Raw genomic sequence first — 23617 nt, 5'->3', positions numbered from 1 at the left:
GGCCACTCAGCACATAGCTAAGGGAGTGCTCTTTACCCTGTCTGAAGCCCTTTGAAGGCACAAATAACCAATTTTGTCTCTGCTGTTTCGTTTCTGCCTCAGCTGACATCATGGATAGCTGGAAACTCTGCCGGAACACACAGGTAGCCGATTAAAGGTCCGGACTGAGACTTTAGGAAATATGAAATTTAGTTCTTATGCAAGGGTACTGTTTATACCCTTTGAGATGGAAAACGACATCTTTCACAGCTATGCCAAACAACAGTCTACCAGAAAAAGCTTAGCAGCTTAACAGTGAGAACTGCAAAAGCTCCCCCAGTGTTTTTCTGCTAATGATCATCTTCATCATGTTAATTTGAATACATGATAAATTATATTTATCATATGGAATAGTGTCTTCACTAAATAACTACGGACAAAAGAATTTTCCTAGAAAATATACTGGTACCAAATACTGTTCCAGTGTGATGCCACAAAGAAATATTTGCAGGAAAACATTCAACTATTATAACTGTCTGGCAGAACTGGACAAACTTCAGTTCTGTGGGGTGATATCTTTCAGTTCTTGAATCATAATCTTTCTAACTTTTCTTGATGGCGTGTAGAAATGAGCTTTACCATGGATTAGTTAGTGCAGCATACGGACAACATAGATGAGGATATATAAACTGGTAAGTGTAAGTAAGCTAAATCTGCACAGAGAACTTTCTCAACATGAATGTAGTATAATGGTTAATGATATGTGTAATCATAGCTCTTGCGGAACACGATCCTTGTGGAAAACACCTCTTAGAAGTGACTGGTTTTATTACCAGTAACTACACAAATGAGTGACTAATCTGCTCTAATTACATTGGGAAAAAATCCCACTGAATGCAAGTCTAAGTAGTGAGGAAAAGAAGTGAGATTTCATAGAATCATAGAATAGAATAAGACAGTTTGGGTTGGAAGGGACCTTTAGAGGTCATCTAGTCCAAACCCCTTGCAGTGAGCAGGGACATATTAAACTAGAGCAGGTTGCTCAGAGCCCCGTCCAACCTGACCTTTAATGTTTCTAGGGATGGGGCATCTACCACCTCTCTGGGCAACCTGTTCCAGTCTTTCACCACCCTCACTGTAAAAAATTTTTTCTTAAATTCAGTCTAAATCTACCCTCCTTTAGTTTAAAACCATTCCCCCTTGTCCTGTCACAACACGTCTTGCTAAAGAGGTTGCCCCCATCTTTCCTATAGGCCCCCTTTAAGTACTGAAAGGCCACAATAAGGTCTCCCCGCAGCCTTCTCTCTTCAGGCTGAACAACCCCAACTCTCTCAGCCTGTCCTTGTAGGAGAGGTGTTCCAGCCCTCGGATCATTTTTGTGGCCCTCCTCTGGACCTCCTCCAACAGGTCCATGTCCTTGTGCTGAGGGCTCCAGAGCTGGACACAGGACTCCAGGTGGGGTCTCGGAGTGGAATGAGTTTTTGAATAAGAATAAATAACTGTTTAGTTCTCCTCAAAATCTGGAGGAATTACTAATTGCTAAGGAAATTACTAAGGAAGGGAGACAAAAATGAACCAATTTCAACACAAAATTTCCCATTTCTTCAGTTATGCGATCTCTGTAATGGTTTTTCTTTCATCAGGCACTCACCGGCAGCAGATACTAGAAACTGGGGAACTATTTTGGTTCAGCCAATGCTCTGCTGTGTGACAACTTAGTGCCATGAGTTAAGGTAAGCCATGAAAATAAGTATTTTAGGTTCTAAAACACAAGACTGAAAATAACTTGGAGAGTTCTGAAAATGAGAGAGATCAGAAAACAATAAGTGATGAATACTTCCTGTATACGCTTCCAAAGCATACACTAAATACATCAAACTAAGAACAGTATAAAAAGCCACAGTTTAGCAACAAGGAAAGTACTGAGGACAAAAGTTTTAAGACTACACTGTGTAGAACATAGATCTCGCATCAAAAAGAAACTACTTAAACAATTTCCAGCAAGTTATGAGGACCAAATGCTAAGTACTACACACTGTTAATACCTCAAATATTGACAGAGTACAAAATCTTACAAACATTTTCCTTTGTTTTGAAATACTGGTGTTAATAGCAAAATATTTTCACCAGATCTCCTATGAATGCCTAAATTGCTTCATACAGCAATAAACCTCAATGAGGCAGAAGTTACCATGCCAGCTGTACAACCACACTGCTCTTTTATTTGCACTACACCTGTCCATGACCAGAAGGGAAGAAATATCCTTCACGATAGTGCTGTGTAAGAAAGCTCTCACTGTGCAGCACTTGGCCAAGCACTAGAGGTTGCAAGCCAGCAAGTTAGGTAGGTAACTAAAAAAGTTTTTAAAGCAAATCTAGTGTTGAATTAAGCAATAATAATTTGAGGCCTATGGCACTTCTTGGGGATTAGGAACTATCTGAAAGGAGCTGATGGCCTGAGGCATGGCTAAAGGCCAATAACCCCCAAACATTTGTTAATATCCTAGGAAGCATCCTGCATTTCCATTATTAATGTTATTCTTTAGAAAAATAAAAATACACTCAATGAAGTTGAAATGCGTTTATATAGAAATACCTCTAAAATAAGTAGTATATGCCCAGTCAACTTACCTAAATCAGAACATTTAAGATCTGCTGGATATCAACTGATTATCCTCCAACTACAAATTTGTATCAGGATTTAATTAGTTGAACCAAGAAGTAAAACACACATGTAGAAAACACATTATAACCAAACGTCTGAAGACCATCTGAGACAGGACAATCAATAATATATTTTGTGGGTTTATTTTTAACTAAGTTTGCCCTAACACTTCTTCTGTTATTGGTCTCAAGTTACTACCTGAAATGTAAAGAAACAAAATAGTCCACCCCCCTTATGCCTTTGAATATTTTTGCCCCCTTGAGCCTCATCTAGTATTATCATTGAATAACAAACTCAAAACCTCACTGGGTATTGACAGCTCACATCTCCCAGAGCTATGGTTACTAGTTAGTTTTGTACAGTCCATTACAGACCAGTTTCAGAAGAGTCGGTGACTGTCTCCATTCTAGAAGCTCCTATGTATTGGTGTCAGCCTTGGCTAACAGCCAGACTCCCACCCAGCCACTTCCTCCCCCCAAGCAGAACAGGGGAATAAAATAGGAAGAATAGGAATGAGAAAGTTCATGGACCAACCTAAAGACAGGGAGATCGCTTACCAGTTACTGTTGCAGGCAAAACAGACTTGACTTGGGTAAATTAATTAATTTATTGCCAATTAAAATTAAAATGTCATTACTAATTTGGGTAGTGGGAAAGAAAGACAAACCTTAAACCTCCTCTCCCCTCCTTCCCAGGCTTAACTTCACTCTAGACTCCTCTAAACCCCTTCAAGCAGCACATGGGATCTGGTGCAGTGGTGGTTATGGTCAGTACATAGCATTTTCATTCTGATGCTCTTTCCATCTCACTCTTTTCCTCTGTTCCAGCATGGGGTCTTCATGGGCCACGGTTCCTTCAGGAATATCCACCTGTTCCAGCACAGGTGCTCCACAGGCCAGTGGATACCTGCTCCACTGTGGAGCACCTTCTGTTCCTCCTGACCTTTGTCTTCCCTCTGCAGTTTTCTCTGCTCTCTCTCAGCCTTTATTCCCTCCTCCTCTTTCCCTCCAGCATTTACTCACCTTTCTCAAATGTTTTCACAGAGGTACCACTGAGCTGACTGGCTCAGCTCTGTCCTGTGGTGAGTTCACTGGAACCAGCCATGTCTAGCACGGGCAACCCCTGGCCTCTTCTCACAGAGGCCACCATTGCAGCTCCCCTGCTACCAAAGCCTTGCCACCTGCACTCAGTACAGCCTTCTAACTCTTCTGGCCTCAAGATCTTGTTTCAGTATGAAAGCATTTACTGAAATTTAGTCACAAAAAATAAAATTGCTGTACAAATAGAAGTATTGTATTCTTAACTGCAGAAGAAACAGCCCAACAGAAGTTGAGCCAAGGAAGTAATGCAAATTTTAAACTGTTGTTAAACTTATCGGAAAGGACATAGCTGACTGACAATAATGAAAAATCCAGTTTATGAAGCTTCACATACACAGAACTGTGCACGTACCAGGAGTCCCATTAGAGCCAATCAAGGCTTAAAGACTTTTGTTTTATTTTGCATAATTTCTGTGGTTTAAAGATAGCTCCAGAGAATCTATAAATTAACAAAAATATGGCAGTTCCGTTGGTAAACCAATCTGATTTAGTCATACAATTTAGGAGAGTTATTTAGTTTTCAGAAAATACACACAGCTTCATTTACCTGCCTTTATTTTTTTTTTTACATTCTACTCACAGAAGTCTTCAACTTGACTATTAATGTTCAAACTCAACAGAGGTTAGAAGGGAGGAGGAATGGTATCGGAACAATGTTTAAAAAAGGAAAAAAATTACAACTGACATTTGACAGAAGAATTACCTGATTATCATATCTAAGAGACTGTGTTCCAACCAAGAATCTTATTGCATCTGTTTCTCCTGTCTGAGGTGTTAAAGCTCGTGCCTAGGGAAGAAGAAAGCCATTAGAAAAGTCCAATTAATACGACACATTAATTTTAGCAAAAATCCTGAAGCTTACATATCAATTATCATTTTAAGCATTACATTCTTACAATCTGCAGACTCCCTTGCCCTTTATGTCTATTTTGGGTAATACTTTTTTTCTTTTTTGCAGTTTCTCACATTTGGGAGGTGCATGGAACATACAGGTGCTAAATACATTATCTGGCCTTCATTATAACAGTGATAATATTCAATATTATAGTGGTTTTTCCAAACTAGTCCTCTTTTATCAACTGCAAAAACTCTATAGAACAGTGGACAATTCTTAAATATGTTAGCTACAATATCCAAGAAAGAAGCTGTTCTCACAGAAGTTTTCAAACCATTCAGACAGAAGATGCCTGCCTAAAAATCATGTTTAATGCTGAGAAAAAGAATTCAAGTTCAGAAGAAAATTAAAAAACAAACTCTTCTATTCCAGGCCACTAGAGATCAGAATTGTCTGAATGGTAGGACAAATAATTTGTTATCTACGTATCAAAATTTTGTCATAATCTTACTATTTTGTTGTGTTAATGTTAATAAGAATGCTAGAGACTCTGCCTTGTTTCTTCAACTTGTACCAATGAGTCTTGGAAGAAGCAAAACAGTTAAGGGCTATGGGAAACATTGAAAAATAAATATAGCTTAAACTACAATTGGTAGTTTGTATTAGTCATTAGTAGAGACTCTCTTAGCTAATTTTGAGTAAATGGGAGGTAAACTAATACCCAAAGGCACTTTAAGCAACCATATGTAAACTGTGAGGAATATTGATTTCTTCCCATACAAAAGATACACTAAAAATATTGTTCAATAGGAATTTTTTGTTGAAACAGAAAAACAAACCTTAACAATTCACATTCTATTAGGCATAAAGTAGTTCAGATCTCTTCAGACACTAAAGCATGTATTGCAAGCAAATACTTCAGAAGCATTCAGGTAACCGTGGAATGGCCCTTCCTACTGTCATCCCATTGTGCAGCTGGCTAATGATTACGTTCTGGATTCAGGAACATTTGGCTTCAATATAGTCCTGTTTAGAACTTATTTTAAAATTAATATCAGAATTAATGCCTAGAAGCTTGGAAGGGAATATTTGAAATATAACACAACACATATTTAGAACTATTTGATTTTAGAACAGCAACTTGAAGAGATCTGATTTTTCTTAAATAATGCAAAACAATCCAAGCCGTTTTCTGTCAGTAAGACCCAAGTCATTTATCAGAATAAGCTCTGAACTCCTACAGAGCAGATACTTCTGATCTTGTATCTGAAATGTGAGATTTAGACAACATAAAATTTTGCTTAAGATTGAGCATAAAAAGTTAAGAAATGCAATGAACTTAGTATGTATAGGCTAGTAGTATAACATTTTGTCCTGGTCTCAGCTATAGGACAGAGTTTCAGTATAGGATATATTTCTGCTGGGATAGAGTTGATTTTCTTCCTAGTGCCTGGTACAGTGCTGTGTTTTGGATTTAGTATGATAACAATGTTGGTAACACACTGATGTTTTAGTTGTTGCTAAGTAGTGCTCACATTAGTCAAGGATTTTCCAGCTTCCCATGCTCTGCTGGGTACACAAGAAGCTGGGAGGGGAGGGAGCACAGCCAGGACAACTGATCCAAACTGGCCAAGGTGATATTCCATACCATATAACATCATGCCCAGTATATAAAATGGGGGGAGCTGGCCAGGGGGCAGAGATTGCTGCTCAGGAACAGGCTGGGCATGAGTCGGCAGGTGATAAGCGGTTGCTTTACTTGTTTCTCCTGGGTTTTGTTTCTCTCTTTCTCTTCTGTTGTTTTCCTTTCATTACAATTTATTATTATTATATTTTAATTATTCAACTGTTCTTGTCTCAACCTACCAGTTTCCTTACTTCTGTCCTGATTGTCTCCCCCCTCCCACTGGGGTGAGGGGAGGGTTACCGAGCAGCTGTGTGATGCTTAGTTGCTGACTGGGGCTAAACTACAACACATTTATATAGCAAAAAAAGCACTAGAGAACATGATTCAGTGAATGAGTCTGCTTTGACACACACTAAATGAAGATCAGAGATCAGTGTGAATCCATGCTGATTTGTTTGTACTCTCCTGTTTGTGCAGCACTTACCTACAGCAAGCCTAGACAGTGTTTCTGATTGAAAGAAACAACTAAAGTTCACCAAAAAGACTGCAGAAAGGCTTTTATTTTGTCTTAAACAGACTTTACATTTGCAGATCTTTGGCAAGAGCTCCTTTTCATTTCAGATCTGCTTTCAATTATTTTGAAGAAAACACTAGAAATAAGCCAACAGCTATGTATCTCTTTCAATCAAGCAAGCTTCTATTCTTTCTATAAATCAAACCGAAGACGAGACCTCCAGGATCTTCAACAGAATAAAGAAATAAGGGGATTTTCACCCCTTTTAAAGCCTTTCGAGTAGGTCTTGTCATGCTGCTTTCACAAATGCATCAGGTTAGACACAAAGTGCCCAAAATAAAATTCTGCCAATACATGGTAACATGTCATCAGCTTCTCTATCCCTTCTTTAAAATATTTTTAAATTATTTTCCATTTTGCAGGAAAACAAAAAAAAGGCCAGAGAAAAATATGTAAACACATTTCATAAACACCCTACTGTTTATCCTCTGTCATAAAAGACTACATCCATAGAATACAAGGTTTATACTCATCAAGCGTTCATAAATCAAAGATCTGATTCATGATAGAAGTAACAGTACAATGGACTTTCAGTTGTTTCCTGCACGAGCGTATGTCTAATTTTGTCTACTTTGAGTTACTTTTAGAGAAACAGAAGTTATTTCAACAGATTAAGACACTGAGTACCCCTTGTGATGAACAACGTAACTGAATTTAGAGTGCTGTCAAGATCAAGAAGAGTGCCTTAAATTTGTCATCTTGTACTGTAACCTGTCAGAGCAGGTTGCAAATAACATCTTTCACAAAAGCATCCTGCCTCATGACTGCAGCTACTACATAGAAAATTAACAAAAACATAGGATAATGAATATCAATTAGTCTAAACCAACAGAGCTTATTATTTTCATTTAAAAAAAAAAAAAAACACACAACAAAACAGCATCCATAGAACACTAAACTGCATATAGCCCCAAGAAGAGTCTACTGTCTACTACCTAAGACATTAAAGTATTATTTACTAAGAAAATTGCCATGATACATGGAAAATACCCAGAACATACATTTGAAAGGCACAGTGAGAAAACAAGTCGTCCTTACACACACTGTCACAGCAAAGCCCCACGTAACTAATGCTTCTAGACAATGCAGCGACACATGTAATTAGACCACTTCATTTTTAACAAAGATCTAAGACTAGGAAAAAACCATTTGCAAGCAAAGATTAAAAATCCATGAACCACAAAGAACCTTTTGGTTACATGTCCAAATTTCATATTCACCAACAGCCCTATATGGAAATGCGCATGGTTTAAAGCACAAAGATTTATCAAACAGCGGTGATACTAAGGCAACTTGATTGTGATTGACGCTCTAACCAAATATTTTAACAGTCTAGAAGGAAGTTCATAAATATACAGTCAAAATTCCACTCAGCTAACATAAAGGAGATCCTGCCTTTGGAAAGCAAACACCGAAGAATTCTGAGTTCCATATACAGCTACCATGGAATCTGAACGAACCGTCCCACCTTAGAGGCTTTTCAAACCCTATATATTTATTCTGCAAAGTAGTCTGTAGCTTCCCTAATTCTCATTTATTCTACTAAATTAATAGTTGCACGCAATTACAAAGAGAAAACTAGGAACATAACAATTATCAATTCATCCCAGCGTTTTCAGAAAAAAAACAAACCTCTATGTCTGAGCAACTGTTGCAGAGATGCAGGCAACATCATCAACACGCTCCAAAGGTGTTCCTGACCAGTACTCTGCACATCATAGGACCAGACACTCTCACACACACAGAATCTTTCAAGGTGACAAAATCAGTTTGGAGAAAAATTAAGGCTGAGGTAGAAAGGAGAGGAAAAAAAAAATCTTAGGACTCCAGTGTAAGGCATACTGCGGGTACTCAAACACTTAAATACATTAACGTGTTAATGAGGAATACTAGATTCCATATGCCATATTCAAGAGATTTTTTTTTTTTGAGACCATTGTGACCTGCTATAGCACAGTTAAAACTCGTTTTTTTAAAAACCTTTCCAAAACAAGGTGTGAATTCATAGTAAACAGAAATACAAAACTGAATAGCCTATAGCCACAGTTGCACTGCAGTTTGATACGGGGCAGGGAGGCAGAAACTAGTCAAGCAAACATAACAAACCAGCATTTTCTTTTAATGCATCCTGAAGTATTTTAGGGAGCCATAAGTTACATACCTGGAGGGGAATAACCATATGCACGCATGCAAAAGTAAAAATAAAAAAAACGTTCATAATAATAATCTGTTCCCAAGATAGTACAGCTGCCATACTTTTAGTAGTGGAACAACATGAACTTCTAACAGAACTGCATGGACTTTGAACATGGTATACTTCTACTACTGCAGAAACAAAGTAAAACTAACCCCATTGTGAAGACCACCACCTTGGAATAACAGAGATCAAAAAGAGAGGGGTGGGGTTGGTAATGAGTCACTTAAAGGTGAGCGTAGGAGGTTTTACTAGAAAACAAAAACAAGTTTTGGGGTTTTTTTTTTGTTTGGTTTTTTTTTAGTTTTATACATGATCAAAATCCTGTGTTAGCATTTCCCACTGGAGATAGAACGTCTCAGATTTAAGATTTCACACCACCTCCCCGTATGCAAATATGTAAGTAATGAATGATATAGAAAACTTTTTATCCTGCTACTGCTCCTGTGATGGAAACTGTAGCTAGTGCACATGTAACTAGAAAGCAAACATCGCCTACCCCATTGCCAGAAAACAAGTCCTTCCTTTACTATAATGCATTGCGGGGCTAGAGATAAAGAAACATAACTGTGCACTGCTGTGTATGTGTCCACACTCTCTTAAACTGCATCTTGTGATGTTAGACTTTGGGGCTTAAATTTCCTTCACTGACCTAAAACCTAAGGGCTTGGGGTTTTTTTTGCCTCAAAGTCAGATCTTTGCAGACTACTTTAACTGCTTCAGTAGCAGTTACTGCCCTTTCCCAATCAGTTATCATTCTAACCCTACCACTGAAGTGAAACATGGAACAGTTCTTTGTATCACTTGAAAAAAAAAAAAAAAAAAAAAACCAAAAATAAAAAATCAGTGAATTAGTTTAAACTATCCAAAGGGAGGGTATTGAAAAGACTTTGAGGTGCACAGCAACATGATGAGAGCAGTGATCATATTGCAACATAGGAAAATTCAGACTAGACATTAGGAAAAAATTTCACAGTAAGGGTTGTCAAACACTGGAGCAGGATACTCACATATGTTGTGGAACTCATCAACCATTAAGTTACTCAAAACCCAGCTGGACAAGGCCTCTAAACAACCATATCTATCAAATCCACTTTGAAAAGGGGGTTGGAATAGATAATCTCCAAAGTTACCTTCAAACCTATGTTAGTTTGTGATCCTATGAAACTTGCAAACTAATCTGAGCTGGTCACGGAATTTGCACAATTAGTATCATCAGCAAAGCTGTACAGACTGTTGTGACAGCCCATTTTGATGGGAGCTGACGTAACTTATTTCCATCTCTCCCCAACACAGTCAGTTATGCACCCAATGGGTGAGTACACTGACTTCTACAGTGTGCTTCTTTGAATACACTAGTTTGAGCAGAAAACAGTGCTGACATATCTCTGATGTTGTTTACTTCAGAGAGGCAATTCCACTACTGCAAATTTAGCATCCCTTTACATTCTTAGGTGAACCTGTGCCACAGAATTGAGTAATTTGCTAATCCACAACAGAAAAGAAAGTATCAGATCCCAGAACTGCTAGAGAGTCTGTTAACTAGTAAGCCTACAAATAAAATTGGCAATTAACAAACTCATGCTAGACTACATTGCCCTTATCAAAGGCAAAGGTGTAGATACATCTTCCTGACAAGATGTAGAAAAGATACTCACCTGGGAAGAGAAAGAGTAATATGAGTTTTTAAAAAATTAAAAAGGGTTGAATACTGATATCAATAAAGAATTACTGAAGAGTTTGAAGAAGTTCAAATGAAGGCTCTAGAGACTTATTCCAATTATTTTTGTAAGACCAAATTTAGACCAATATGAAGAAAGCCTTGCTACATCCATCTGAAATAAGGCCAGATTAATATTGCCTATTTGTGGGCAAATAAAAATGAAAGGAATAGCGTATCACCTATGACGAACTGGCTACCGGTTTGTAAGAACACCTGTGAAAATGATTCATGGAAGAAGGCACTGAAAATCATGTATCTCTGTGAATCAGATTTTGTTGAGTGCACTGTGGGCAAAGGACAGAGATCCTGTTAATGTGCAGGAGGCCACCAAATTGCCAAAACGAGGATATAGCAAAACACGTTTGAGAGAAAGATCAAAAAGCTGAGACATATTAATTAACATTACATATTATCCTCATAGGGTAGGCAAAGAAAAAAATAATCTAACAAAACCTGACTCATAGGAAGCTAGTAGGATGTTCCCAGAAGTTCGTAAGTTAGGTAGCCAACTATGTAGTCTGGTGTCCATGAGACAAGAAAGGAAAATAACATGGAAGATGACCAAACTTTTTTACCCAGTGATGGGGAAACAAGTGCAGCTACACATCAGGGAAAAGTAAACCAAAGGAAAAAAAAAACCTGCCACAAGCTGGAACGAAACAACAACGGGCTTGAGCAAAGGCTTGAGCAAACTCCTACTCAATAAAAACCCAAACCCTCAAACAAAAAACACCACCACAACACCACAAAACACCAAAACTCAAACAAAAAAAAAAAACAACAAAGAAAAAAAAAAACCCACACCCCTGATTTACTCATCAGGAAAAATTCAGTCCCTGAAATGTTATTCCCGTCAGACACATATGCTTAACAGATCCTACTGTGTACGTAGTCATTATGGTCAAAATAATAACAGGCTTACACTGAATTAACACACAGCTTTGACACCGCATAAGCTAGTTGCTCCCTTGTCTTAGATGCAGGTCCTGAAATGCATTGCATGTAAAGGAAAAGGACAACAAAGACTTAACTGCAAATCCACTGCAAAAATAGACATTTACCTATGCAATGCAAAGGGCATGCAAAAACCTAGAATACAAATGTGACAAACAGCAGTATGAAGATAAAGCAGAAGAAATGGCAATCGCTGTGCCAGAATGCAGTAAAGGCTAACTGGATACTGGGCATCACGTCCATGCCTACCACAAGCTCAGTGAGATCGTGGGCAAAGACCACCTCCTACTTTACCATGACAATTTAGACCACCTGCAGGGTAATAAAAACCTCTGAGAGAAAGAAACAGAACAGAGCTTGTAGAGGGAATGGTCCTTGGCAACAGTAAGAGATGATCCAGAGGAACACAATGACAAACCTCAAAAAGATAAAGAAGGTTGGTTTAACCAAGTGCTTTATGGAACTGTAACGCGCTGAATCTCTACACTTTGTTCATAAGTTTTCCTGAAACTTTCCCTTCTCCGTGTCTTTTGAAATACCAGCCAAATACACACAATTGCTTTTTTTATTTAGACTGTTACTATTTAGGGCATAAATGGGCGAAGAAAAAAAGATCAGTATTTCTTCAATATGCATTTTGTCTTGCTGATGCATTGTACTGGTTTGGTATCACACTGACCCCAACATTTGGATATTTGCATTAAGTGTAATATAATCAAAAGAATTTCTGCAACCCACGTATCATTTGAAATTCATACAATCAATCTGTACTAACAAGCAGCGAACTTGCAATACAAAATGTAAAGGACACAATATTTGGCTTGCAGTCCCCCAATCTGAATTTAAAGTTATTTGACCATTTGCTTATGCTCAAAACCAGAAATAGTATACTGCTGCTTGGGAGGGTGGGAGCAGAGAAGGGAAGGGAGAAACGGATGGCTTTGCTGATGCCTCATTCTGGAGGCAAAATACAAGTTTCCCCCTCCCCAGAGAAACCCTAGGCTGATAATGCCATGAATATTATTTCTGCCTTCTGACATAATTTCAATTTTCAAGTAGGTACACTTTGATCTTTACTTAGGTAGGACAGCCTTTTTTCCCCACCACAGCAGGAGACCCTCTATCATCAACAGTGATAAGCTGCAGCAACTCTCAGTGAAGAGGCCGGCCAGTGCCCAGGTGGCCTTTAGTGCTCTCAGACCAGTCCACCACTGATGTATTTAGTGCACTGACCCTGTTTCAAAGGCTGACAGACTCTGTAAACCCTCACAGCAACAAAAGCAACCCTCACACAAAGCCTTGTGTAGCACAATCATCCTTAGAAATCCTGCTTTCACACTGCCACTGCTCATTTATCATGAGCCACAATGGCAACCACCATCTTTTAACAGTTCCTTCAAGTTCACATAACTGTATTTTCATATTGTCATTAGTCTGTACCACACCTATTAGCAATATCCTGCTAATTGCTTGAGGGTCCTAAAAAAATAGTTTCTACCTGATACACTTCATGCATTATGAACATCTTTGGGGGATTAGTTAAGAGTTTTGCCACTTATCTATTTTTTTCCCTAGTAAAACTTTAAACCTAACAGTATGTTAGATTGAAATTCTACAATAAATCCTCCCAGCTGAAATGATGCCCTTGAGAAGGGTCCTGAAGAGGGAGGCTGAGGGGAAAATGAATGAGAGAATACATGCTCAGCCTGGATTAAAATATACAGGATTAGTACTCACGAGGCAAGTAATCTTGAAAAGAAAGAGGACTTTCTCCATGACATTATCATTCAGTTTCTTGAACGGATTCAATTTTCAAAATAAATCCCCCAAAGACACCTCTAAAGCTGTATCAAAACTATTACCTACATTCTGTTTTAGGTCATTCTCTCTCATCCCAAAAGAGACAACAAAAACTCTCCCAAGGAAGAGAACTCCACTACCAATAGGAGCTATAAGCTCCACACCTGCTCCACTCCCATACTGGGAACACAGCAAAGCCTGAGAGGGAGCACAGGTTTCCCTGGGTACTGCACAAGTGACACACACACCATCCGAAAAAGTCCCCTTTCTCCCTTCCTTCTAATAAAGTACACCTGCTTTCTACTCCATCAAAGGTAGGTCAATTGAGCTAGTCTCAGTACTATGTATTCTGTTGTGGTTCACCCGCAGGCAGCGAACCACCACGCAGCTCTTCACTCACACCCCAACCCCAGTGGGATGGAGGAAAGAATAAAAAAGAAAAAATTTTTAAAAAAATTAAAAAATCAAAGGGTTGAGATCAAGACAGTTTGATAGGACAGAAACAGAAAACAAAATAATAATAATAATAAAAGAATATAGAAGTGATGCACAATGAAAGTTGCTCACCACCCACTGACTGATGCCCAGCCAGCTCCTGAGCAGTGGTTGCCATAGCCCCAGCCAGCTCCCCCAGGTAATATATTGATCATGACATCATATGGTATGGAATATCCCTTTGGCCAGTTTGGATCAGCTGTCCTGGCTGTGCCCCCTCCCCTCCTGGCTTCTTGTGCACCCGGCAGAGCATGGGAGGCTGGAAAAGTCCTTGACTAGTATGAGCACTACTTAGCAACAACTAAAACATCAGTGTGTTATCAACATTGTTTTCATACTAAATCCAAAACACAGCATTGTACCAGCTACTAGGAAGAAAACTAACTCTATCCCAACCAACACCAGGCCACATACTGATATTATACATATACATATATCGTAAGAGACCCGTGACCAATCTATTTCTGTTGGTATTTCGCACTGCTTTGAAATACTTTTCTAAGAAGTCATGTTTGGCTTTAGTAAAATTAAGTTTCACCTTACTCTTGCAAACAGGCAAGAAAGTTCAATAGCATCTGTTCAGATACATAAAACCAGTTCACAACTAACTGACAATACAATATGGGCCAAGTATCACTTATTCAAGAAGCATGACAGGACCACAGTACAGTACAGTACACAAACTCTGAGGAAGTAGAAGCGTGCTTTTTTTTAAGTCTGCTTCAGCCTGATCCCATCTCAGGGTGCAGCTGGATTTGCGCTTTGGTAGTATGGCGCTGCAGCCAGCCAGAAGGCTTTCTGCTGTCCTTCCCTGCTGCTAGTTATGCATCGCCCTTGCAAGTCTATGTACTTTTGACATGCAGTAGCAGTCTCTGGCATGCTGAAATTCAGCTCAGTATTGTGGTATTCCCAAAATCCATTAAATGTGCCAAAACACACACTCCATAATTATCACTCTTGGGCATAAGCAATGTTCCTCCTCCCTCCCCCCCATGATGCTGGCTAGCTTCTGCACACTTTTAAACAAGCGAAATGTAGACTGTCCCCCCAAGAATCACAGCTGGCAGTGCAACTGAGCCAAATACCTATCCTGGAAAGCACCCCTCCACACAACTCATTTCCAGGTGTGTAAGAATTATCCAGCCAATCTTAAACTAAGGCCAATACAGTGTTTTGAGACACTCAGTAGTGCTCATACGCCTACTCAAAACATCAGTGTTTAAAACTTCAAAGAATAGGATAGGAAAACTGTGAATGCCTGAAAATGAAGCCTATACAACACAGGGTAAACATACCAGATACTCCAAGTTAGACAGTAAACATAGGTCAACTCTACACTGGAGAAGCAAGCAGCATATAATTTCACAGACAAAAAATAGCTCTTAGCAGTACCCTTCAGACCCCATTTAACACATTCTCATAATTCAGGGTATTGTTCAAGTCTACCAAGGTTCCTTTTAGAAGAACAAACTTTCCATATTGAAATGTTCTGCAGCTACTGCAGTTGCCCCATATTCATCATCATGATCCACAGTCACATCACTCAACCCTCAATTCATGCAGCATCACACATTTTCACTCACCACATGTTCCTCTGTAATTTTCTCATTTTCACTATAGTTGGATAATGAGAGCAACTATAGCGGGATATTGTCTTTACAAAAAGAGTCACAGAAAGAATCACACACCCTAAAACTCACCAATATTTTGCATGTCTGTACGATATTCATCTAGCTCACAGACACACTGAAGAGACAAAAAACCCACTCTGGGAAATGACATTTTTGAGGTTATATGAACTTACACACAGCACAAAAAGTTGCATCTGCCTAGCAAGGGTAACTAATCAGGTCAAAAATCTAACTAATCGTGCAGAAAACTGAATTTGTCACTAGTTTTAATCTTGTTTTGCTGTTAGATAGTTAGCTTCCCCCCTCCCACCCCAAACAAAACAAACTATTTCTCACTTAATAAAATTTTTTACACAGTAGTTATACTTGCTAAGTAATTATACACAATTGTATAAGGGTGCAGGATTTGTATCATTAATTTCCATTCTCAGGTGGTCAGGCATTGGAACAGGCTGCCCAGAGAGGTGATGTAGTCACCATCCCTAGAGGTATTTAAAAGACGTGTAGACATGGCACTTCAGGGCATGTTTAGGAGTCATAGTAGCGTTGGGTTGATGGTTGGACTTGATGATCCTAGAGGTCTTTTCCAACCTTAATGGTTCTATTAACTGTGAGTGATGTGGCTAAGTAAGACTTCCCTGTTCTGCTAAGCCTTTTTTTTTTTTTTTTAATGAAAACAGAATTCAAAAAAGAGAAATATATATTTGTTCATTATTCTAAGTTACCTTACTTATTCCAATACAGCAAAACACATATTGCACATGAAATGAACATAACTGTGCAGAAATAATTTTAAATTAGTTTATAGATAGCACCCTAGGGGGAATCAGCTTTATTTTCTTACAAACCTGGCCACATTAGATCAGATGAAAGGCATATCTGCAGAACTACATTTCTCTGGCAGCAGCCAAAGACAGATTCTTATTGACTGCTGGAGCCACATGTAGCTTCTAGATGTCATAGGTTTGTGACAAATATTTTTTATTCATAACAAGAGTAAGAAGATTCCACCCTTATTAATACTTTATCATTTCAAATCTCAACTTCGAATAAACTTGTTATAGAGCTGAAGCAAAGATTGTAAATAACAAAAACAAAAAAAAAACCCTGAAAAACATGCTACAGCAAACATAAGAACAACAAATTTCTTTAAACTGGGATGAAAAATTCATCTGAATAGATGCTTTCAGTCACAGCACTTCTGACACACACTGGAAAGAAGCTGTAGTTATGACAATGCAGCTAGCCATTATCATCTAGCAACGTAGAAGAAACCAGGCTTAAAAAGGATAATAATACTTCTTATTAGACCTGGAGATGCAGGTTGGGAAAACCATACCTGTTTTAGGTTTAAGTCTCTCCATCCCAGCCTTTTTCAGAAAGCACAGAGATACTATTTGTTTTAAAGCCACAATGACAATTAATGGAGAAATAGAACCTTCGTCTCTACCCTCCTTGTCCAACTTAATCACAAACCATCTTTCCTTTCCCCACCTTCTCTCTAAATTATCCTTATCAACTGTAATTCACTTCCCTCTTAGCCCTTTTGCTTTATCCTCCCTCCGGACAGCCCTGTTACATACTTTGTAGAAAAGAGGAAGTCTGTAGGAGATATATGATTTGGGGAGCAGCAGGTCCATGTGGGTTCAAGACAACACACAGGCTAGCTTTCCAAAATTTCTGGAAAACTTATTATATACGACATACTAGAAAGAAGCTATGGATTTTATTAAGTAGAAGATATATATTCTATTCTGCAAAAGAAATTTAAGTTTTATTAGTTCTGAAGTACAGGTTACAGCCATCTCTAGACAACCACAAAATGACAGCATATTATCAGACCTCAGTAGATTTAACATTTAGTACAGGTTAATATTACACAGTAGCTCCTGTACAAGAAGAAAGCCAAACAAATATACAATTTGCTAGGGAGATCTATTGGTATAGTCAGGATTACAGAGCACACAACTCAGTAGCCAGGACACCTAAACGTGTTACAGAGAACCTTCATTTATTACTTTCCAGGAGCACTTTGGTAAAGATGCCTAAAAAAGTGCATGTGTACGTATTTATATTGCTACATTCACTGTAGAATGAAAACATTGCTCTGCAAGATGCAGAGGAAACACAGCGCCTCCTATTACTGCTATAATGGCAGCAATAAGCCAGCTGTTGCTAAAAGGAACATGTAACAGACAGGTAAAACCCTTACTGTGGGAAAGAACCACAAATTAGGGTCCCTCTCGCCCGTCCAGCCACCCAGCTATTGATCGTCCTATTGACTTGCAGGAACTCTGCTAGAGGCGAGGCCTGCGCTCCCCCGCGCAGGGGGTCGGTAAGCTCCTCGGCACACACGCCAACGACGTCCCGTCCCCTTACGGCCGCGAACATCCACGCCGTGGGCAGGTTCGTCCTGCGGGACCCACGGCAAGGGGTCCCGCGAACATCCAAGCAGCCTCACAGCTGCTGTAACCAACCACAACCTGCAACTTATCAGAGACAGCTTTATGCCCTCTCTTCACAAAAGGATCTCTTTTTTTTCTTCAGATTTTTGAAAAGGAAGAATCAACTGCAGGAATCTCTTTGGGACTGCCGGCGTTCTCACGCCACCCCAGAGCAAGACGAAGACGGCTCCAGGGATGAAGTAGGGGTGGTGGCCGAGCCGTGGCCCCGCCAGCCCGGCCGCCCGCAGCCGTGGGGGGAGCCAGCCCGGCCCCCTACCCACCCCGCGAACACCAAGTTTCAGAGCAGGGACCAACTCCCGCGCCGCGCTCAGCCACCTTTAAAACCCCCAACGCGACGGGCAAGTGCCAGGAGCCACCAAAATCCCGGGGCGCCGCCGGTGCCAGCTCCGGGGAACAAGGGGGAGTCGCCCCTCCCCCGTCAGCCAGCCCCATAGCCCGCCCCGGCGCTCCCCCGCCCCGCCACACACCACCACACACCCAGCCACGGCCACGGCCACGCCGCCACCGTCCTCCCGAAGGCGAGGCGGACACTGCCAGTCTCCCTTCAGTCGCCCCCAGCGCCCACCTGGAACTCCAGACCGTAAATCACCGGCGCGTCGTCCTCCATGGCGGTCCCGCAGCACGGCGCGCCCACTACCTGCCGAGCCTTTCTGGCCCTCGGCGCTGCCCGTTGCCCGCCGCTTCCGGGAGGTGCGTTTGCGCGTGCGCGCTGCCGCTTGCCCCAGACCACAGCGCAGGCGTGGTGGGGGACCGGCGCTCGGCGCGGTGGTGGAGCCGAGAGGCCGGGGGGCGTCGTCGCGGCGGTGAGGGGAGGCGAGGCGAGGCGAGGCGAGGGCGGCTCTGCACCGGGTGGGCGACCGGCCGGCCGCTGAGGCAACGTTGGGGCCCTGACCCTGAGGGAGAGCGGCGGCCCCACGCCCTCCCGGGGCGGCGGCCGTGAGGGGAGGCCGTGGGGGGGAAGGAGGCCGCGACGCCCCTCGCCGCGGGCGGCCGCGGCCGGGGCCGGGGGGACCCCGCGGTGGTGCTGGAGGCAGGACTGGCCCTGATGCCCCGCAGCCCGGGGCGGGCGGCGGCTGGGGCCGCGGGGAACGGAAACCGCCCTCCCGGTGCGCGGCCCGCCCCCCCGGCGCGGCATCCCGCGGTGTGGCAGCCTGATTCCCTTGCGGCTGAGCCCAGCCTTTCCTCTTCCTAAACGGGGACCGAGCTAGTCTTTGCCAGCAGAAGAGCAAGTACCGTTTTGTCTGTTTTGAGTGGGAGGCGTTTGCTCCTTAATCCCAATGTGAAAAAGCCTTTTTTAACGTTAATTTATTCTGTGGGTAGATGTTAGATGGAAGATATCAAATAGTGAAATGACCATGTTTTTAAAGCAAAAGTTTCAGGATTTTTATTCTACTTAGGAGTTTCAGGGTGGCACCTGGGCAATACCTGAGTAATAAAACTAATTCTTGTTTTGCTGGGGATTTTTCCCTCTTCAGCTACCATGGAGGATAAGGAAAGTAATGCTAAGGATGTGAAGAGCACCTCAGATGAAGATGACAGCAGAGATGTGGTTCAACAGAAAACTCAGGAAGAAATACTATTTCATGAAGAAACCATTGATCTCGGTGGAGATGAATTTGAGTCTGAAGGGAATGAAACCGTATCAGAAGATTCAAATAATTTTGTAGATAAACTTAATGAACAAATGATGGAGAGTGTCATTATTTCAGATTCTCCAAACAATAGTGAAGATGACACAGGTGAACTTGGTTGTTTGCAAGAGATTGTAGAACAAATGGAAGCTAAAGATAATAACAAAATGCAAGCAGAAGTGGATAAAGAGTTCTTAAGTAATGAGAGTGAAACCGAACACGAAGAAACACCCAAAGACATTTCTGAGATTGGAACAGATGATCAGGCATCTTTAAAGGAAGAATCCATTCAGGAAGCAGTGAAGGAGGAACCAAAGTTGGAAAACAACGTTCCTGTTGAAACAAAACCAAATAATATTGATGAAAGCAAACCTGAGGAACAGATACTGTCACCCAGTACCAGCAAACCGTCTCCTGAGGCTGAGCCTATTCCTGTGTGTACCATCTTCAGCCAAGCAAACAATGTCAGTTCCCAGCCACAGTTGTTCCTACCTGATGGTTTTGAGCCCCAGATGGTAAAATCTCCCAGTTTTAGTAGTATAATTGAGACTCCTATGAAGTCTAATCCACAGGTGGTTCAGCCGAGTCCTAGTCTAAGCAAGTTCTTTGGTGATACCGTTAACACTAATACTTTAGCTTCTGATTTCTTTGATTCATTTACCACATCCAATTTTATTTCTGTTAGTAACCCCAATGCAAGCTCTTCAGTTCCAGAACAAATGTCCTCTCTTTCTAATGGTGGAGGCAGTTCTTGTGCTTCACCTAACCCTACTTTCTCTGCGGGAAATGAGAGGCCTGAAGCAGGTGGTCCTCCACAATCTCTAGAAATAACTCAGTCCCCCAAGCCGTTCTCGCAAATCCAAGCTGTTTTTGCTGGGAGCGATGACCCATTTGCTACAGCCTTAAATATGAGTGAACTAGATAGAAGAAATGATGCTTGGCTTCCTAGCGAGGAAACCAGAAACGTTCTCATCTCAGTTGCCACACAACAATACAGCACCGTGTTCATAGATAAAGAGAATCTCACCATGCCTGGATTAAAATTTGATAATATCCAGGTAAGAGTCTATTATTGTATCTTAGCATATGATTATGTTTTAGAAATACTGTATAAGAGCTGCCCAATAATCTTTATATCACAGTGGTTCATATTGTTGCTAATGTTCACCTTGTGTATGTTACTTCAATCCCTAGTAGAAAATGTAATGTCACTGCCTACTTGTACATGAAGGGGATAAGACTTACTTAAGATCTGACTTACTCATAGTGAAATTTGTTAGGTATGTTGAAAACCAGTGTTGATAGTTTCCATAGAATCCAAAGCTGGTTGTATTTTTAAGTACCTTCAGTTAGTTTGTGGTCCTCCTAGTTAGCAAGATAATGCATGCATTTGGAATATATACAAAATCAGCATGCTGTGGTACACAAAGTGTGAAAGCAGACAGACAGACACCTTTGCCTGTGGAATTCACTGTTGCAACCAAGTAGGAAATAACATTTCTCAATGATGTCCACAGCGCTCTTAATAACATTAACGCTGGCTGAAATTGCATCATCTGTATCTTCCCTAAGCAGTGGAAAGGTATAACTCGTAGGAAAGACTGAGTGCTGGAGCAAGCTACTGGGAAGGGATAACCCCAGAATTGAAGGGAAAACTCCAGATGAGATCACGAAGGGAATATCATAGTAGTGGAAACCCATTTCCTTCTCTTCTATCAGAGTTCCCAACTAGTGAGAAGGCATAAAGTGTTTTTTTCAGAATTTGAGAAATTTCACTCAGATCTGTTCAGTATTTCTCATTAAGCAATTTTATCCTGGCTGCTCAGCCAAGGCTAACTATCATAACAGAGTTTTCTTCCTGAAATAGGCTAATCCTACTCTTTCATATCTATGGGTAATAGAATTGTCTAGAGAGGTTCTGTTGAAGTTTTGTATACTGTAAGCCTTAATTGTGGCATAACGAAGACTATCAGTCAGTGGTCAAATACAAGTAGAGAGCAGTCTGCAGTAGCGTCCCAATCTGCCAGAACTATCAGAAAAGTTTCTGGAGTGAAACAGGTCCTGATTTGTAGCTGCATTATCTGACAATTCTTAGGTTTCTGTCACAAGCAACAAAAGATACCAGTTTTAGACATATGCCATGCTACTGCTACTTCTTGGGTTAGCTCTATCTTAAAACATTTGGTTTTTGTCACAGAATCCAGTAATTAGTGTGAAAGAAAACGCTGCAATAGGAAGCTACTCCTCCACTCCTTCCAAAAAAAATGGAAGGGTCCTTCCCACCTTCCCAAAAGAATCCCTTAGACCTTGATCAGTAGTTCAAGAGTGCGTAGTATTTCTCTCTTGCCAGCTAATGGGATGGACAGCAGGAATGACTCCTTCTGCAGGCCCCAAGCTTGAGGTCCTCCTTACTGCGGGCCTCCGTTTTTTACAATAGTTCTCTCTCACCTTCGTCAGTTCAGTCAAGGAATCAAGGCTATTTTGTGCTGATGATTCTCTGAATCTGGGCACGTGCAAATATGCAGATCTACCATTTAGTACGTAATTGAAAAGGAGATGTTATGGCAATGTGTGTGTGATGTATTGCTACAGTAAGACCTGATGTAAAATCATCAATGGAATTAAAGGGGACTCCTGCTGCTTTCTTCATTGATTGTCATTTATAAGCAGTCAAATAGGCACATCAGCACGGACAAGTTTTGAAGTGCTTTATGTTTATACAACTTTCCTCACTTCCAGTTACTGCTTTTCAGTGGCTTGAGTGTGTGCCTTGACTTACCTGGAACCCTGTGTTTGGTATCATTGTTCCGTACACTTCTAGTAGTGCAAATTGTGTATTTGACTGAAATTATAATTGTAAAATACTTGAAATGTCAACTGAAACATTGGGAGGCATGTTTTCAATGTCTAATCAGCTTCCAACAATGTTTGTTAAAGCTTTGGTATGAATTTAGTTTGTTAACACTAAATGTTAATGCAAGGTGGTAAACCAGGCTGCATGCAGTTGACAAAGAAGTTAGTTGAAAAGTGCATTTACAGTGAACGGTAAGTGTGCTTCAGTTAAGGACTAAAATTTTTGTATAACGTCTGTTGAAGAGCTCAGTACTTTTTTTCCCAGCTCACTCAGAGTCTGTTCTTATAATAAGTGTGTTGTCTTAAAAGTTAAATGGATAAACCAAACCAAGAAAAATACTCAGTGTGCTCGACTTCCACTGTGTGCTCCTTTTGCTGATCATTCAAGAAACATTAGTTTTTTAAACTATCTTGGATTGCATATGATACAGATTATCTGGACCTGTGCTTTCTAAGTGGGGGAACAAGTTGGAGTATGGCTTTTTATGCTCTTTCCCTTATGCCTTTCTTCATTGGTTACTGTCTGTTGTCATGATGTCCTTTGTTTCATTACATTAATTTGTAATGTTTCCTCCTCCAAAGTACTGTTGGGGAGATAAAAAACTCTTTTGTAATTATGTTATTTTGCACACACTGTCTTTTTATAATCCTTCAGAGTCTTCTGTCCAAAAGATGGAAGACTGGCTTATTCATAACATAGGTGACAGCATTAGAGGTAAAAATTTTCCATGGAGTGAAACAGTACTCACAGTCTAATTCCTCAAGCAACTAGATGGAAATCACAAACACGTTTCCCATCGTTGTCCATGGGGGAATTGCAAGCAGTTACTATAAATTATCATAGCTAAGCTTTAATGTGTTTTATGCAGCTCACCTTTTCTTAGGCAAAAGGCTTTGTGACCTCCTTTCTGCTCTCTGTGCTAACAGCTTCCCGCCTCAGTTCAAGTGAATGTTCTCATATTCCTCTAGAGGGATTTTTGCAAATATTCCTTTGTATACTTACGTTTTTGCATAGTCACTTTCTGCTCTAACATCTTAAATATTGCATACCGTTCTAGTTAACGCAGATCTGAAATGATATAATGGAATTA

The 23617-nt window shown here is 40.6% G+C and overlaps 2 protein-coding genes across 5 annotated transcripts in view; one reads left to right on the top strand and one right to left on the bottom strand.

Annotated features, from left to right (window-relative positions):
• Positions 1 to 18756, bottom strand: part of EIPR1 (EARP complex and GARP complex interacting protein 1) — a 145943-nt gene extending 127187 nt beyond the window's left edge. For 2 of the 3 annotated variants that reach the window (XM_075086890.1, XM_075086891.1), the window contains exons 1-2: positions 18608 to 18739; positions 4448 to 4531 (exon numbers count right to left, since the gene is read on the bottom strand). In XM_075086890.1, coding sequence (XP_074942991.1) covers positions 4448 to 4531; positions 18608 to 18649 — 126 coding nt within the window. In that variant the 5' untranslated portion in view covers positions 18650 to 18739. Of the gene's footprint in view, positions 1 to 4447; positions 4532 to 18607 lie in introns of all 3 variants that reach the window. The other variant, XM_075086893.1, reaches the window with a different exon arrangement.
• The window catches only part of TRAPPC12 (trafficking protein particle complex subunit 12), a 54681-nt gene continuing 49806 nt past the window's right edge, over positions 18743 to 23617 (top strand). Inside the window, exons 1-2 of one of the 2 annotated variants that reach the window (XM_075086889.1) lie at positions 18743 to 18845; positions 19518 to 20731. In XM_075086889.1, coding sequence (XP_074942990.1) covers positions 19523 to 20731 — 1209 coding nt within the window. In that variant the 5' untranslated portion in view covers positions 18743 to 18845; positions 19518 to 19522. The remainder of the gene's footprint in view (positions 18846 to 19517; positions 20732 to 23617) is intronic. The other variant, XM_075086888.1, reaches the window with a different exon arrangement.

The sequence above is a fragment of the Phalacrocorax aristotelis genome, chromosome 3 (assembly GCF_949628215.1).
Source record: "Phalacrocorax aristotelis chromosome 3, bGulAri2.1, whole genome shotgun sequence".
Classification (NCBI taxonomy): domain Eukaryota; kingdom Metazoa; phylum Chordata; class Aves; order Suliformes; family Phalacrocoracidae; genus Phalacrocorax; species Phalacrocorax aristotelis.
Note: the sequence above shows the minus strand (reverse complement) of the source record. Positions and strands in the feature narration are given on the sequence as shown.